The 18,543-nt window shown below is 40.4% G+C and overlaps 1 protein-coding gene across 12 annotated transcripts; it reads left to right on the top strand.

Moving 5' to 3' along the window:
- The first annotated feature begins 1,156 nt into the window (after positions 1 to 1,156).
- Positions 1,157 to 15,677, top strand: ddx3xa (DEAD-box helicase 3 X-linked a). 12 transcript variants are annotated; one of them, XM_085374105.1, is made up of 23 exons: positions 1,157 to 1,470; positions 2,228 to 2,279; positions 2,569 to 2,616; positions 3,484 to 3,543; positions 4,460 to 4,516; positions 4,623 to 4,715; positions 4,810 to 4,881; positions 8,031 to 8,204; positions 8,527 to 8,662; positions 9,064 to 9,168; positions 9,249 to 9,348; positions 9,437 to 9,572; positions 9,744 to 9,841; positions 9,922 to 10,020; positions 10,101 to 10,261; positions 10,369 to 10,513; positions 10,607 to 10,751; positions 11,038 to 11,088; positions 12,191 to 12,372; positions 12,540 to 12,657; positions 12,738 to 12,891; positions 13,109 to 13,227; positions 14,164 to 15,677. In XM_085374105.1, exons 1-23 carry the CDS (start codon positions 1,426 to 1,428, stop codon positions 14,247 to 14,249), a joined length of 2,436 nt encoding a protein of 811 aa, XP_085230231.1. In that variant the 5' UTR covers positions 1,157 to 1,425; the 3' UTR covers positions 14,250 to 15,677. The 12 variants fall into 12 exon arrangements, with proteins under 12 accessions (XP_085230231.1, XP_085230234.1, XP_085230243.1 ...); XM_085374108.1 differs by having other exon boundaries at positions 8,031 to 8,138; XM_085374117.1 differs by lacking the exon at positions 4,460 to 4,516 and adding an exon at positions 7,470 to 7,556.
- The last annotated feature ends 2,866 nt before the right edge of the window (positions 15,678 to 18,543 follow it).

Below are 18,543 nucleotides of genomic sequence, written 5' to 3' on the forward strand. Positions count from 1 at the left end.
ATCACTCTGTGGTTTGGTTCAGCCACAAAGCAATACAGGGCCAGATTTCAACGGTCAATCTGGTCTGCAGAGAGGATCACCAGTGCTGATCTTCCCTCCATCCATGACATGCACAGGTCCTGGGTCAGGAAACGGGTAGAAAACATCTCTGCAGACCTCTCACATCCTGGACACAGACTGTACAAACTGCAGGCACTACAGAGCGCTGTTTACTCAAACCGGCAAAGAGAGACTTTATTCCCCCTGTCTGTAACTAAGATAAGATAAGATAGAACTTTATTAATCCCTCGGGTGGGTTCCTCTGGGAAATTCGACTTCCAAAAAAAAAAGCACAGTAACGACCGAAGTTACAGTTACAGAATTGTTATATATATATATACACACACACACACACACACACACACACACACACATATAAATACAGAGACAAATATAAATAAAATATACAAAGGGGATAAATAGAATAAATAGGAATAAAAAATAAAAATACAAGTGAATTGCACATTTCAAGTATTGAGTCTATTGCACTGTTGACTATTTACAAAAAGTATTGCACAAGGTATTGTACAGTGAGGTGAAGAGGCACTACAGCTTAGTTGTTCCCCCCTCCTTTGTCCTCCTGTTTCCTGTTTCCCCTCCCTCTCCCCTCCAGAGAGGAGTTAAACAGTCTGATGGCGTGTGGGACAAAGGAGTTTTTAAGTCTGTTAGTTCTTGTCTTCAACTCTGTTGAACACTGTAAAATAACCCACTGTTGTATCATTTAAGTCATATGCACATTGCACTACCCAGATTTACACTTTTTCCTTAACAATTATTTTTTGCATGAAGAGAACAATGTGAAGTGGAGTGACATTCCTTGTTTGTGTGCACAAACTTGGCTAAATACAGATGATTCTGATAGCGGGATATAACATCTGTCTTACAGTTGTTTAGGTTTCAGTCATATTTTTCTTTCTTTCTTAATTTTTTTCAAGGCAAAATGCAGTCGATTTGCTCGGTGGCAGTACACACACTAGGGATTGAGTTTCATGTTTCCCTGGCTAAACCAATCAGAGATTAAAGGAAACATCGCGATATTTGCTTTGTAGCCCGCCGACCTGAGGTGCCAAAAGCGATATCTCGCGCTACCTCAACCTTCGGTGTCTCATTCCACCACGGTCAAGCCTACCGGGAGGGGTTTTTTGCTGAACAGCTCCGCAACGATCATTTCAATCGGAAACTTGATCAGCATTTATATTTATAATAAATAACGTCTTTTTATTTATTTAAAGTAAATATAATCTTCAAGGGAACTTTATAGATAACTGTCGATTCAAGTTCGTAATTTGTACAGAAAAAAAGCTTTAACGTTACGGGAATAGCCGGCTGTGCTAACAAAGAAAATCCTTTCTCTTCAGAAATAATCCCCCACTACTCTCTTTAGTTATGAGTCATGTGGTCGTTGATAATCCACACGGTCTAGATCAGCAGGTAAGAAACTATTTTGTTCTTCTGTTGTTCTCCTAGAAATTTTGGAATTTTCCATTACGCACTTGTAGTTTCGAGGAGAAATTGAGCGCTTCGTTAGCCCACTTCCTAGCCTGATGCTAGGCTAACGCTGCGGCTGCTAAAATGGAGGTGACGACGTTTGTGATGGCGACGCTTGCCGATGCGTTGTGATGGCTAATTGGCACTAACAAGCTCGGACACTTCCAAGTTTTTACCTTAAAATACGACAAGTTGTCGCCCCAAGCCATGTTAAGTACAGCAAGTGAACAGACTCTGGTGAAAACGTACTGTAACCAATGGAAATATACAGGGTTGGCTAACATTTACCACCCGGCCGGTATCCAACCGCGTTAGCCCGGCTAGAGTGAGGCCTTCTGAACCTGAAACGTGGCGCAGGAAAAAATGTTGGCACCGTTTTTCAGCGACAGTTATTTCTGAAATGTAATCCTCTAAATTTTTTAAGTCGCTTGGAATATATATTTAGGAGTCGAAATTGAGCGAAATTAAGAGGGCATATTTTTATTTCCGGTATATATAGTTTTATTTTTACTGTTAGGCCTAACTTCAATGATCGTAAATTCTAACCTCGGTTATTTAGAAATCCACTTGAAGCTGTCCCGCTTCAAAAAAGCGGCTAACCAGTGTTTCCGGTCAAGTAATGGTTTTCAAATATAGCAGTTGTGTGTTCTAGTTCGTTTTTTACCTTTCTTTATGTTTATTTTTTCTTTGTAATTTATAGCTTGCTGCCCTAGACTTGAACTCGGCTGACGGACAAGGTGGAGGAACTGGCAGTAAGTAATAAAGCAGATTTTACTTGTCAGTGGTAAATGTAAATCGATAACGCTGCTTTATCAGCGTAAGCCTTGTGTAACGTTGTTTACAGTGTGGTACAACTTTCATGGAGTTCTTTGGCACTCGAGACAAAGGGGGGGAAAAAAACCTTGTTCATAATAAAACTTTTTAAAACCTGCTTGGTGGGTTAAGCCCTAAGCATTATTTAAATCTACAGTTGTACCCATAATCACTAATATTGCCAGATTTCATACATTTTGGTAAACTTTTTTTTTCTCCTCTATACAGGACGTTACATTCCACCTCACTTGAGGAACAAAGATGCTCCCAAAAATGGTAAGTTTAACACTTACCTGCCGATCTGCTGTTAGCCCATCAACACCAGTTTGTCTTTTTTGTTGATGATAAATGCCCATCAGAGCATGGTAAAAGCAAGCACAATTGAGGGGGGGAAATGAGGCTCTAAGAAGATGCATCTTATAATCTCGACTAAAACATTCGTACCAAAAAATTGGTAGTTGTGCAGTGTTTGCAGCATTTTAGAGCATACAAAATGAGGGAACATTTGTCCTAGGCAGAGATTGAGGACAACGTAATGTCAATTGGGCTTTCTGCATCTTTGCATGAGAACTTATTTTGGCACTGCAAAAGTAGGGCAAGTGGTATTGTATTACAGCTCTGGCTTTGTATTTTCACCCTAGACTGCTCATAAGTAGGAGAATATGGCAATTTTCAAAAGTTTTGATTTGGTTCGAGTAATTTCATGCGCAATTTTTCTGACTCGTGTTCTTTGGTTGGTACAGTGTATCGCATGTGAACAAAGAGGAGTGCTAGCTATTGGCTGCTCTGATAAAGGGGAATGTGGAGGGAGGGTGGGTTTGTGTGTGTGTGTGTGTGGGGGGGGTGTTTTATTGATTTTTTTTTTTTTTTTTTTTTTAAACTGAGGTAATATTTTGGTTTTGTAGCCAGAGTGAGGTGGCTGAGGAGTTTTTTTTATTTATTTTATTTTTTATATATATTATTATAATTTCCTTCTGTACATATTTGCTCTGCTAAAGGCCTTAAATCCACATACGTCATGCCTGGCATAGTAAGTCAAAAACTGACATTAAAACTTAAAAAAAGGGCAACATTTGGAATCATACTCCTGTGTCATTGCACACTTGACGTTTTTTCTCGTTGTACTGTTTTCTTATTCCACAGCAGGAAATGGTTATTCCGCTGGTAGACAGTGCGGTTATTCAGTGGCACCAGTAAATTTCTGTAAGTCCCTTCTGTCTGCTTTTGCTGAGGGCAACTTGCATTTTTTTTAAAGATGCATGAAATAGCCATTTTTTTGTACACACCAGCAAAGCCAGTGTGAAGGGAGGGTCAGGTTAGATCCATACACTATACTTAGGGCTGTTCGATATAACGATATATATATATATATCTATCTATCTATCGGATGACGATATAAAAACGTCTATAGTTTCATTTTACGCTATCGTTTGTTTCGTGGTGTCGCAAAATAAACTGTTTACGGCAATATTTTTTCATCGTTTTGATGGTCACTGTAGTGACTGTATTAATTTCTTAAAGTTCTCTCTTTCTCTTATGTTTAATATAACCACACTACGGACTGACAAGCACCTGTTTTTATGCGTTGTGGTTAGCAACAACGACGGTAAAACCATCGCGTGTCGCTTGTTTATGTTCCACATAAACCTTTCACAATAAAGCTCAAGATCCTGTTGAGAATTTTCAAAAATAAACTGAATCACGTGAAAGAGCAGATTATTTACGGATGAGAAGTAAAAAAGAGCCGCCAGGTGCTAATAGACAAACCTTAGCCTCAAACGTTAGAACAGGCTTTTCTCCGCAGCACGCCGTGTAATAAATACTCACAAAGAAAACGGCGGCCGTTACAACTTATGTCTAAAAATGTATAGCTTCATACATCGGTTAAAACACTCGACTCCAGCTACATGATGCGCAGCTGGAAACACTTCCCGCAAGTCGAGATTCACAGAATTTACAGAAAATGTTACATTTTTGTGATTTATATCGTTATCGGGACGATGGAATTTTTATATCGGGATATGAGATTTTGGTCATATCGCACAGCCCTAACTCCACTGTAAAAGTATAATGAGTTCATGTTTAATTGATGTGCTTCTCTATGCTGGAATGCTTGCAGTTGAAATTGGTTGGAGTTTTGAGGGGGGGGGAGAGGAATCTAAGCATCACCCTGTTGGTTCGTTGCTTTTCTTCACTGTAGTTAGTTAAAATATATTCGATTTATTAGAACTATATTCCCACTGTATAATAAAGCCAATATTTTACCTGCTGTGTGCCCCAAGTTTCTTCTAAGCCGTGCCCCCAACCATGGCAGGCAGTGTGTCAGCAAAGACACAGAAATAACTATACTTCAGGATGGGATGACTGTCAGACTGGTAACTATAAGCGTGAAGTCAAGCCCAACACTCATACTGCATGAGCCAGTACTCATGAGTCTTTTTATAGCCTGCTTCCCCTACCTTTGCTCAGGTTACCCAAGACTGGCCTCTCAAGAGCTTGCCTTTTACCATGCCTACAGTGGGGATTGGCGAAACCAATGTGGTATACTTTGACCTCTACCTGCATGCCATGCAGAGTTTCTTAGTGTATGTAGCTTAGTCAGTGTGCCCTTGCTTTGTTGTGGTCACTTGGAGGAAAAAAGCAGCACAAATCTGGGCCTAACACTGCATTTTTCAAAGCTTGCAAACAGAGTTGCTAATGATGCATTTTTATTTTATTTTTTTAAGTGCATTGCATCACTAGTGTGGCTGTTTTACTAATAACAAGACGATATCAACTTTTGTGTTGTCCAGTCATGCATACGTTACACCATGTTAGCCTCAGTCATTAAGTCAAAGTAGGACTTTTGTGGTCAAGTTATTTGAACACTGAATTATTATTGGGATTCACAATATTTATTAGCTGGAGCCTCTCAGTTGCAGTTCTGGGTTCTTTTTTGACTTCACAGCTTTTTATCTGCTTACATTTTATGTTTTTAAAAGGATTGGCCATTGAATACAGCACTGATAACCTGGTTGCACGCACAATTGTGTTCCAGCTGATAACCTCAGGTGATTTCCTTGGTTATTTTACGTGGTGTAAAGTCAGTGTCCAGTGCAATCTGCAGTTGACCGTTAGAACAGAAATCTGCATACAAACACCTCCTTGACACATGATTGAATCATGATCTGTGTGTGTGTTTGTCTTAAACTCATGTTTTGTAAGTAGACTGATTAACAGTTGTCCTTCGTGGCCTTTTTTTGTTTTGCATTTAAATGAAAATAGTTGACTGAGGGCATCATTGTTTGGCTTTTTAGAGTCTGTTTAATCTCTCCAGTTGGTAATGGAGCAGAATTAATTCTTCATAGCCTGGACAGCATGGCAGCCAAACTTCCATTCAGTGTAAATCTGTGTTCTATAAACAAAAAGAAATCTGTGAGCATGTGGTCTACAAGCATCTCCAGAACATGCCATACATTTGCTGTTGAATGTTTTTTTTTGTTGTTGTTTTTTTTTTTTTTTTTTTTTTTTTTTGTGGCATGATCAAAATGGGGCAGAAGGACACAGTGCTGTTTTCTGTAAGTTGTCCAGAATCACCAGATGAATTATAACTCGAACTTGTATGGTAAAACCTTATACCTTTGTGTGTATTGTATGATTTAATGACTGCCAAGTATTCAGTCATGGATGTTTAACTTTTTGTAATCCTTAGTTATGTTTTGTGGATTCCCTTTTTCTTAAAGTGCTGTGTTCAGTTTTATGGGAAACATTGGCTGGGGATTTTGACTTGTTATTCAAACTATTTAAAATTCAACTCTAGTTGTAGCTTGCATTGTTTGCGTAAGTATTTATGGATGAATTTGTGAATTTTCTCTTTGGTTTATGTAGGTTATTGGTTTGAAGTCCACTGGACTCTGTCTCGGAACATCAGGTTCTAACATTGCTGCACTCTGTGCTTTACCACATGTATTTTTGGGTCTGATGCCACTCTGAGTCACTAAAATCTCTCAAATCCTGGACCCTGCAATACAAAGCTACAACATACCTGGAATATCTGTTATTTGGCTTCAATATCTCTAACATCAGCAAACGGGCTAAGTAGTGGTTAGATGGTTAACAATTCAGTAAATCAACTCCGTGCTCATTATTTTAGCTATGCACAAGTTTACACATGACAAGTTGAACTTGTGGCAATGGAAGCATCTGGTCAACATTTGCAGGTCTGTATGCAGCAGAAGATCAGATGTGAAAGGAAATTACAAGGGTAATATTTGATATGTTTTTGTTCTTTCAGCTGCAGCCTAGAGGTGCCTTTTGGTACAGAATTCAAACGTAGGCTGAGTCTGCTTGCAAAGTTGATATGTCAGCAAATACAAAGATCATATATTAATGTTTGAAATAATTTTGTGTGTGTTTGTGGTGGGGTTGGGGGGTCTTGGGTCAAAAAATTGAGTAATCTATTTATCAGTACAAAGATTTTCGGTGCTTTAAATGGACAAAAGGATTGTTTAGTTCAGAACAGGCGGGGTTACCATGGTGATGTACCCTTGTAAGAAGTGAAGCGCCAAAGTACTACTCAAAACCCAGATAAAATCAAGATAAGTCTTGCTTCATAGTACAAGTAATTACGTGCAATGTGTCATACTCAATTTAAAATTGGCTTATGTATGTTTGTTAAAGTCAAGTCGGAACATGTTTTTCTAAATATGCAAGATTAAAGTTTGCAGAGTTGGTTGTCTGTCTGAAATGTACCTTAAAATGGCAAATATTCAGCTTGTAAAAAAAAAAATTATATTTTTTGTTCTGTTGACAAAATATTTTTTTCTCTTTAGTGACTCAGATCTGTATCAAGACAGAATTTACTGGTTCACTACCCACAGACAGATTGGCCAGTGCTTGTGAATCTTTGGGGTTGTTTGTACGTGTTTAAATCTGCCGCAGTGGTGGAAATGAAAAGCCCCAGGGCAGGTTTAATTAGACCTTTAGGCTGAACGTTTTTGTTTGTTTGTTTGTTTTCCCTCCCCTAAAGCCAAACTACTTGAAGAATAGGTCTGTGGTTGGTCTGCCCCTTGATACTGCTGTGGCATAGATTGAGCTTTTCAGCATGCCTCAGTATGGCAGCACTAACTACCATTGTCCCCCTCCACCAGCCTCATCCTCAGCCCGCACTGGTAACAGTGTGGCCACCGATGGGAATGATGACACAGCCAGTGTCCAAAGCTGGGCAGATCGTTGTGGTAAATGTCCCATATAGGAAGAAACGAGGTTCAGCTGGTCTTTGTAGAACAACTTGTGTGTAACCAAATAAAATAAGGCAACACCTCAGTAGTCACTACTTCTTTTAAACTTTTTTTTTTATTTAATGTAAACACCATTGACTTGTCCACAGCTATTCCTTTGTACAGATCAAGTACATGGTTATGCAACTTAGATAATATGAATATGTGACACTAATGGTGGTGATGCTTTACTTGAGACTTGAGTCCCAGGTTTTAGTGTAATTGAGTTGCTTATATCCACTGCCAGTAATTCAGATTAAAAATAGGTCAACTAGTAATGAGAGGCTCATGGATAGACAGCACTGAGCGCAGACGTGTGTACTGGCTTACTGACACAAATAAGTAACATGCCGCTTTCTGCTTTTCCTAACAACTCTTATTTAATATATTTTTATTTATTTTTTTCAATTTTTCTTTTTCCGCCCAATAAAGATTCACCTGGATGGGATTCCGGACGCACCAATGGCTTTGTGAATGGTTACCACGACAACCGCACAAACGGGGGCTTTGGAGGGCGTGGACCCCCTCGCAATGATAGAGGTGGGCGTGGTGCCTACCGTGGTAACAGGGGTGGAGGTTCGTTTAATCAGCCATTGCAAAATGCAGGTGGGAAAAACCTGTTGTCCTTAAAAATGTCCAGCTGTAGCCCTAGTCGTAGTGTAGTTTTTCCATTGTAAAGTCTACCCTCCCCCACCCCTTATTTTTAATACAGTATATTTACTCTGTATAAACTGGAAGTTGTTATTTGCAATATTAACTTTGCACTTTGTTAGAGTAACTAGATTTTTAACATTTAATGGTATTTTTGCTTTAGGGGAAACACAAGTGTGTTTTGCTGTTGGTAAGAAGGGTGTCGGTTGTAACCGCTCTTTTGCCCGCTCCAAAAAAGGTACAAATATTGCCACTGACCAATATATTTTTATTACAGGGTTTGGCAATTACGAAAACAAAGAAGCTGGCTGGGGAGGACCTCCCAGGGATGCGGCCTACAACAGCTTTGGGGGACGTTCTGATAGGTCCAAGTCTGCCTTCTTCAACGACCGCGGGGCAGGCTCAAGAGGAAGGTGGGTGTCATTGCGTTCAGTAATGTACTGTTTATAATTTTGGTATTTTAACATGTCCCGAGAGCAAAGTCTTGTATTGCCTGATAGTATTTGCATTTGTTCATTTTTATGTGAAATTGTTTCTCCATCTGGTAATTAACCCAACCAGTCTGGCTTCACTGATTGTTTAAACCAATTAGTGAAGCGTTGACCTCACTAATTGGTTTACTGTTAGAACAGCAGAGAGATTAGCAGAAATGTTTTTGATTGTACCATACAATCCCAGCATGGCTATTATTGCAGAGAGTATGGAAAAATAGTGCTGAGAGTTTGGAAAAAGAACTGTCGGTTATAGCTTGTTTTTATCTAATTTCAAAGTCTCATGACAATTTAGTTCATTTAAATAACCTTTGTGTGCACAGATACGAGCGTGGAGGTTTTGCTGGTGGAGGAAATAGCCGCTGGGCAGAAGAGTCCAGAGATGATGACTGGTCCAAGCCCACTGCTCCCAATGAGCGTCTGGAACAGTAAGACAGATTCCGTTCACCTATAGCAAACTAACAGCCGTGGTTATCCAAAACCTAAACTTTTCTGTATTGTCTTCTAGCGAGCTTTTCTCTGCAAGCAACACCGGCATAAACTTTGAGAAATATGATGATATTCCAGTGGAAGCTACTGGAAGCAGTTGCCCACCCCACATTGAAAGCGTAAGTGATTTAGTTTCATGGTTTTGTTTTAAAAAATAAAAATGGCTTGTTTATATGTTTATATATGGCATACTTTATTATTTTGTAGTTCCATGATGTGGAAATGGGCGAGATTATCATGGGGAACATTAACCTTAGTCGCTACACTCGCCCCACCCCTGTCCAGAAGTATGCTATCCCAATCATCAAGTCCAAGAGAGACCTGATGGCCTGTGCCCAGACTGGTTAGTATCTCTACATATTCTGCGTTCACTTGACTACCAGCGAAAACTGGTAACCATGAACTTTGTTTCTGTTGTAATATTTAAATAACCCTAGAGAGGGCTTGTTTTTTGGGTCCGTAGTTTGATGTTAGTACGCCAAAATAACACTGTATGACCCTTGCTGTGTTTCAGGCTCTGGTAAGACTGCTGCTTTCTTACTGCCAGTGTTGAGTCAGATCTACACGGAAGGGCCAGGAGACGCTCTGCAGGCTGCCAAGAACAGTGGACAGGTGCTGTGGACAGAAACGGCACAATAACTGAACGAAACAAACATCTGGCTTTTTCTCATAAACATGTTTTGTCTTCTCAGGAGAATGGAAGGTATGGACGCCGTAAGCAGTACCCAATCTCCCTTGTCCTGGCTCCCACCAGAGAACTCGCATTGCAGATCTATGATGAGGCGAGGAAGGTGAGCTAGAAACGTCTGGCATAATCTTGGTCTGCCAAAATATTGACTCGCCAAGCTGAATTGTTTCCTTCCTCCTTTAGTTTGCCTACCGCTCAAGGGTGCGTCCCTGCGTTGTGTACGGTGGTGCTGATATTGGCCAGCAGATCAGGGACTTGGAGAGAGGCTGTCACCTGCTGGTGGCCACACCTGGACGTCTGGTCGACATGATGGAGCGGGGCAAGATCGGGCTGGATTACTGCCAGTGAGTATTACACAGAACAATTTTGGGTTTCATGGGAAGAAATGTTGCTTTAATGGAAATGTCTGACTCCCTTATTTATAATTGCTAATTATTAAATGTACTCGCAGCTACCTGGTTGTGGATGAGGCTGATCGCATGTTGGACATGGGTTTTGAGCCACAGATCAGACGTATTGTGGAACAAGACACAATGCCACCAAAAGGCATCCGCCGGACTATGATGTTCAGTGCTACCTTTCCCAAAGAGATCCAGGTACGTCGGCCTGCTGGCAGGTATACAAAACCATATTTCATATGTGTGCAATATAAATATTTGCATACTCATATTTGAACTTGCTTATTGTAGATCCTGGCTCGTGACTTCCTGGAGGACTACATTTTCCTTGCCGTGGGGCGTGTTGGTTCCACTTCAGAAAACATCACCCAAAAGGTGGTCTGGGTAGAGGAGACAGACAAGAGGTCCTTCCTCCTTGATTTGCTCAATGCCACTGGTGAGATTGCACATGCACTTTTATTTTTATTTTTTCCCCCTCCCATAAAGGGCTTTGGGCTCTAACCCTTCATCCTGTTTGTCTGCCCCATACCGAGCTAATATTGACTTTGCTACATTTCTAACAATCTGTCATTATATCAAAAAGTGAAATGTAAAAATGATCTGATGCAATTTGGTGAGCAGGCACTAAAACCACTTGAATGTGTTTTTAAGGGGTTAGCTTCTCACAATGATCTAAAGCTGTTGTAGCCTTGCGTTTACTGGCCGGTTTGGTTTTATCTTAGTTATTCCCAGTGAGGTTCAGGAAAATGTGACAGAAGCCCCAGAGAAAACGGGTAAGTGTTAACATACCATAACTTTACTTTGACACGCAAGAAACATCACATCCCACAGTTCATCCCGTTCCCTCTGCTCTGCTGCAGCTGACATGCCTCAGTTTAGTTTTGTTTTTGTCTTTCAAATTTCATTTCCAATAAGTGGTAACACTTGCCAAGCAGTGCATAGACTGATTTAAAACTCCCCTGTGAAATGTTAGACAGTGTAGTGTTTTAGTGTGTGTTTAGTTTTGGAACTAGGATCAGCTGGCTCTTTCTGAAAGTCGGAAGGCTGTGACAAATTTAATGGCGCTGATCTGTGAAGTCAGTGAACAGTGTGTCTGTTAATCTTGGTTAGAGCTCCTAAATGGCTATAATAGATGACAGTGAATAGGACCAGGTTAGGGTTTAATGGTGAATGAGCCATCACTCGATTATATGTCTAGGCACCAAAGCAACATGCCACCTCCATGGTGACTTAATGCTACCACCAAAAATGTGGTTTAGTTGTTTTAAAAAATGGTGAACATGGTACCACGTTAACCATTCAGTTGGATTTGGCTGATCTGTTTTATTTGAAGGTACTTGCAAGTTTTGAGGAATGTTGTTTGTTGTTGGCGAAACTATTGCAGGGTTAGCTGTGAATAATGCAAAACGTGGAATGGCCTGTCTTACCCCAATACCTCTGTCATGTTGATTATCTTGAGCTTTTATTCTGATGGCAATTAATGCCCAATATATAAACAAATTACTCCAGATGTAGTAATTTTTTTTTAAAGTCATTGAAATAATTATTCAGAGAAACCAAAGCCATTGTTATCAATTAATGGTTGTCAGTAAATTTAAAGCTTTTTTTTTTTTTTTTAATGCACCACTTGTCTCCATTTCTAAGTTGTCATTTTGGTATTTGATTGTTTTCTTTTTTTGTGAGTCATGGTCTTGCAACTGCCAGCTGTTTCTGATAGTGTTTTGAAGTTTTGCTTTTTTCTTTTCTTTTCTTTTTGCTTTTTTTTTTAATTTTTTCAAATTCACGTGTAGCTTTGCATAAAGTAATAATTATTTTTCTCTTATGCTTTTTGTCCTGCTCCTCTTTTTTTTGTCTTCTTAATTTCTTGCTGCTCAGGTAAAGACTCCCTGACTCTGGTGTTTGTGGAAACAAAGAAAGGAGCCGATGCACTGGAGGACTTCCTTTACCGCGAGGGTTATGCATGCACCAGCATCCACGGAGATCGATCCCAGAGAGACAGAGAGGAGGCTCTGCATCAGTTCCGGTCTGGACGCTGCCCCATCCTGGTGGCTACAGCTGTAAGTATTCTGACAAGTTCTTAATCTTCAAGGTTGGGGAGGGAACTGTGGCACACACTGAACCAACAAACTTTGCTACTAATGGCCAATAAGAATGTGAAATATAACATGTGGCATTTTTACAGATGCTTAATGTTAAACTTTTTTTTTTCCATTGTCCTTTGCAGGTGGCTGCTAGAGGTCTGGACATCAGCAATGTGAAGCACGTTATCAACTTTGATTTGCCCAGTGACATTGAAGAATACGTTCACCGTATCGGCCGTACGGGACGTGTGGGCAACCTCGGTATGAACTGATTTTTAAAGAATATTTGCTCCTTGTTGGTGTACAGTCTTTTGACTGTGTACTCTGACCTTTGTGTGCAGGTCTGGCCACGTCGTTCTTTAACGACAAAAACAGCAACATAACCAAAGATTTGCTGGACATTCTGGTTGAGGCCAAGCAGGAGGTTCCCTCCTGGCTTGAGAGCCTGGCCTATGAGCACCAGCACAAGAGCAACAATCGTGGGCGCTCTAAGAGGTACATGGAAACAACAAATGCTGTCTTATTCATCTTAGTTCTGTGCTGCAAAATGTAACGTGTTTCCTGACTTGTACTGTAAATTAATTGAGCTATCTGAGCACTATACTTGTTAAGGTGTTGGGGTTTTTTGGGGGGTGGGAGGTTTTTGTTTGTTTGTTTTTTTTATGTAATGCCTAACCTGTAACACTTAACCAATTGTTTTGGTTTTGTTCAGGTTCTCTGGTGGTTTCGGAGCTCGAGATTACCGTCAGACGCCTGGCTCTGGAAGTTTCAGTAACAACCGCTCAGGGCGCAGCGCTGGAGGCCATGGAGGAAACCGTGGCTTCGGTGGAGGTAAGCAAACTATTCGCACAGGGGTTTTTTGCAGCTTTTTTTTTTTTTAACTGTTATGAAAACTATGGGAGAATGTGATTTGAGAATGAGGTGATGTCTGATGTGAAATTCATAATATAGGTTAATTTACTAACAAGTTTGAATTTGAACTCAAGGTCAGATGTCAGCTCTGAAAATCGCCTAGGATTTTTAGATTTTGGAGCCTGAGGGGTTAACACTGGATACATCCAGTGTTTTTGAAACCAGACATGAGTGTGGAGCAGATGGCCTGTGTCTGGCATGTTTATCCTCCCTCTTGACTGTAACTGTGCTCATCATTTTCAAAGTAGCTTAGTCTTATTTATGAAAAAAAGTGTTTTGAGGTCAAATGTTTTCTAGAGAAGAGAATTACTTACACATGCAAACCTTGTTATTTGGAACTGTTTAATGTGGGCACCTGGTGGGGATTTGGTTATTGAGCATGCATCAAGGAATTGCAGCATCCACGTGCAGATGTCTAAAAAGTTGGACATCTGGGCGTAGCGTTTTCAGGTAAGTAAATCACCAAAAGTTGATTCTGTTCATCTGGATGTAGTGTTTTGTGGGAGAAATGTTTTGTCACTCGTCCAAGTGACTGTCTTCAGTCTCTAGCTCCGAAACCACCAGAGAAGTCTTCAGTCTGGAAACTGAAGAAGTCACTTGGACGAGTGACAAAACGTTTCTCCCACAAAACGCTACATCCAGATGAACAGAATCAGCTTTTGGAGATCAAAGTGACTTCTTCAGTCGATAAAGAAGGATCAGCGATGAAACCTTTCTCCCACTGAAAACGCTCCATCCAGAATTTTGGGGGAAGTTAGTTAATAATAACTTGATGTTTGATCAATTTCTTCTAAATGCGTGTAAACAAAAACCTCACTCTGCCGTCAATTAATGTTTAGTTGGTGTCCTTCACAGGTGGATTTGGTGGGAACTTCTACGGCAGCGACAGCTACGGAGGAAATTACAGCCACTCGGGTAGCGTGGATTGGTGGGGAAACTAGTCACCATAGGAATAGGTTGCCATGCCAACCCAATGGAAACCACATGTTGACTTAAGCCAGACCATTTAAAAAAAAGAAAAAAACCTTCCCTGTGTAGCTTCACTGACACACAGTACATTACCAACCCTGGTTCTCTGCCATTCGCTTCTCGAAAAGGAAGTGCAGCACGAAGCAACGGAGCGTCACCAGCACGTGCAGCACGCCGGAGACCGCAGAGATTTCGCACACCTCAGAGTGAGCATGGATGCTGACATGCATTGTCCGACAGCAACCTCGGACTTTCGTCTTTAAAACTATTTTTGTTTTGTTTTTGGTTTTTTTTGTGGGGAGGAAACCCAACCGAGTAGCCTGAGGATCATTTGTATGTTAATGTACTGTGCCTTTTGAATTTAAACAGGAAATCTATGTTTTCATTTCACCAGATGAACCTGGCCAAGAGCTGAAATTTGTTTTACTATGACTTTGTTTGGTGAAAAATATTAAAGGGTAAAATAAGCTTGGATTTGATCAAACCTTGGCAAACACTGGGGTGTTGTGGCTCTCAGGAGTCATGACTCCATTTGAACTTCAAATTTATTACAGGAACATCATGTAGCCTTTTCTATACTCAAACAGCTAATGGAGCCATTACTATATCTAATACAAACTGGGCCACTCTGTGAGGTGACCGTATTTTAATCGTAAGAGACAAAGTTACATTTGTGTTCTTTTTTTGCTCACTCTATCCTGGACAGGCTCCTTTTTTACGGAAATGGTAGTCTTTGAAATAGCCATTCCTATCGTAATCTTAAGAAACACAGAAGTCATTAAGCTCAGTGCCAACAATTGCTGAGGTTGATGCAAGAATAATAAATGCTGGAACTTGTTACTCCATGCTTTTCAATTGACTTGACAGTGTTACGGCAGCTAGTATGTTACCAAGTGCTAGCTACATTAAGTGGGCGGTGTTTCGGTGTTTAGTTCCTTTTTTGCGTGAGACCTTTTTGATGCAGGTGCGTGAAAAGTTTAAAAAACTGAGTCAGGTTTTGCTTTGTTTTCTTGTTTGTTTTTTTGTTTTCGAATAGTTTCTCTACAAATGTGTAACAAGACAAAAATGCCTGCCATCCTGAAAGTGAAGTTCAAAATGGCTGCATAAAGGACCACAGCATCGGGGGGGCATAGCGCAGTGTTAGTGTTTACCTGAATCGACCTGCAATCACGAGGCCCACACGGTATTCTACGCTTGCAAGTGTTTTGTTTTTTGGTCAAGGAGAAAGGACACGTGAACTGAGTCGCAGGCTTAACTTAATTACAAACGTTTTCTCTTTTCAAGCTGCGTTGGAGGCATGGTTCATCTTAAGGAGACAGGCATTTGAATAATCACTGAGGTTTTTCAATTAAACAGCAAGGAACAGATGCAGGTTAGAGGAACACTCCGACCACTGGGGTTAGGGCTTTAGGGTGGGGGGGTTGTAGGCGATGGGCGCAGCTTTCAGTGCACCGCCATTGTCAGTGGCTTTGGTTTCCATCGCTGCGTTTTGTAACTGTGGATGTGGCCAAAGACTGGGGGGGTTGGGAGGGGTGGTGTCTACTTCCTTTAAGAAATATTTAAGTACTGTCAGGTCTTCTGGGAGTTCATCTGCTCAGAACTGTATAAAAATGATAAAGACAAAAAAAATCTGTGGCTTCGTGAAGCCAGAGGTGCTTCTCCTCTTAAAGAGGAGCAGCCGTGGAGAGGAGGGGAAGACACGCATGGGGCGTTTCACCTCAAAATGCTCCCAGTTTTCTCATCGGGTTTGTTGTGCCTTGAACTTTTTTTTTATTTAAGAAATCAAAATAAAAGTGGATGCACTGACAGTGTTGAGAACTTGAGATTGAATGGTGCTACTTGATTTAGGTGTGTAGGCCCTCGTATGTTGTGCCCATCGAGTTTTACGAAAGTTGTTTTATTGCACATCTAGAGTTTTATATAGATGTCTTGGATATGTGTCCTTAAGCTTCCAAATATTGTGTGAGGAGACAGAGGAGGAGAAAAATAACGCAGCTTGTTTACAAAGGGGAAGGGTTCTCAATGTTAAAAACCAGGATTTATTTGGGACCAGGGGATTTAGCAGTCGGGGGAATTTAGCCATTTGCACAGATTTCTAGATTCTACTTTTGCTGCTAGTTTTGTGTAATTTATTAAGCATTTTTGACAAATATTTATTTTTGTAAGCCTCAGAGTGATTCTTTGAAAGTTTCAGAAACTTGACCAAAAGACAGTTCAAAAAAAAACACTGGCACTTGAATGTTGAATGTCACCTGTATGCGTGAAATTTATATATTTCGGGGTAGTGTGAGCTTTTTAATGTCGAAGATACATTGGACTCAGTAAATAATATCCACAGCTGTTTCAGGGCCTCCTCAGGGCCAGTCATCTCTATTAGATAATACTAATTGGTCAACGAAATTTGAAACAGAATCTTAACAAACATGCCAAGGTTTGGTATAATGCTGTCTAAAAAGCAAATAAATGTCCTAAGCATATCAGTGCAAAAGTGTTCAGATTCTCCAATTGTGTGCATTAATAACTCTTTATTCTAATTTGACCTGATGATTATTTTTCTCCAGTGAATGTCTGGCACATGGCAATCCTTAAAGAAACAAACATGTGGTTTATTCTCATTGTTGTATTTGCATATATGACACCTCTGGGGTTCTCTGGGAACGTGGAGCAGGTCTGCAGCGCTGATCTTTTACACGGCAGCTCTTTGGGCTGCTGGGGATTAACAGGAGGCTCTGTGCATGCTGACTGCAGGCAGAACCCGGAGACTTGCTCCACGGTCTGCGGAGAACCTCTGAGCTCTTTAGGTGTAGACTTTGCTTTCTGTATTAGCTTATAGGTAACTGCACTGCATGGGAATTACTCAGCTGTGCAAATTGTATGATTTTTACCAAAATAAAATGTTTGAATGCAAAAGTATTTGGATAAATCAAGCATGTTTCATCGAAGACTTGTTTGACATAGACATGCAAAGAAAACCTGTAGCAAACAGCCTGTGGCCAACGGCCAGCAAAATTCAATTTAGTAATGGTGATTGGATGGATGGGTTTCATTTCTTTTGAAGAAACTACATAAAGATTTCATTTGTAAATTAAACTGTGTCAGTTGATTTATTTTATTTTTTTTGTTTTTCTGCTGAGCTCAGTGTGTCACCTCTGCTTTTGTATTTGCTGGGATTCCAGCTTATTCTCAGTCTAATCACAGGTGCGTGACTACTTAACTACTGCGCATTTCTAGTCAAATATTCAAGTTTCTGGCAGCTTGCACACATTTAAGAGGACTGAACGGTGCTCCCACTCATGAAGCGGTCTCTCAGTTGTAGACTGACAGTGGATATGCCTTCCTCCTTTAAAGCTTCTTGTCTCTGACAGGTTTAATTGGAGTTCCAGTGACCAAATACAAATAACATTTCAACTCCTGATCTTTAATCGATTTGATTTAATGCCGTAATGAGGGAACAGGCCTCATGTGGTCATGAAACTGCTTGTCCATCAATTTTCCAATTAATTTCAAGCCTTTGACAAACGGTAACTATGCGTAAAAATGTCTAATTGTTAAACAGGTTATGTAATTCTTTGTAAAATCCCCTCAGTTAAGTCTGCACTTGATTTAATATCCAGTGTAGTGGTATACAGGAGCAAATTCACATGGTGTGAATGCAGTACATCTAAGAAAGTTTGAATACCTCACTCGCAGCTACAAAGACGAAGTCAGGTTATGTTTTCATGCCAGTGCACAGCAATGAGGTCGCTGAATTCAGTCGAGACATGTGACTTAAATCTCAGGCATGACCTAGATTCAGAGGGCTGCCCTTCCCTGTATGCTAATATTCTCTCCACCTATTGTGGAGAACCACATGTTCAAGGAGCATGGGAAGCTTGTGTGCAGAACTTTCTAGTGAAACCCATTCTAATAAAATAAAGAAGAAAAAAAACTGACCTGTGTTTTAGTCCTCTACAGATGGTCTCTACTTTGGCCATCTGTGGCAGCTTTTTAGGCAGTCAGGACACACAACAAATATATATCTTTCATCCTACATGAAAAGCATGTTCAGTCCAATTTTCCAGGGGTTTTCATGTTACTCTTAAAAGGTCACATGGTCTCTAATGTGCTGAGTAGGTTTCATAACCACTGAGTCAGTGACACCCATTGAAAGCCTGTTGTATAATTTCTGTGTCATGTTGTGAGAATGAGGTTTTAGGGTCATTTAAGAGCCTCAGATATGGGGAAAGATGCTGATCCATGAAGCTTGTATGGCACAGGCAGCCTTAT

This window comes from Diplotaxodon limnothrissa, linkage group LG16 (assembly GCF_057381915.1).
Source record: "Diplotaxodon limnothrissa isolate DT_005_m linkage group LG16, D_limnothrissa_male_GT1.1, whole genome shotgun sequence".
NCBI lineage: Eukaryota > Metazoa > Chordata > Actinopteri > Cichliformes > Cichlidae > Diplotaxodon > Diplotaxodon limnothrissa.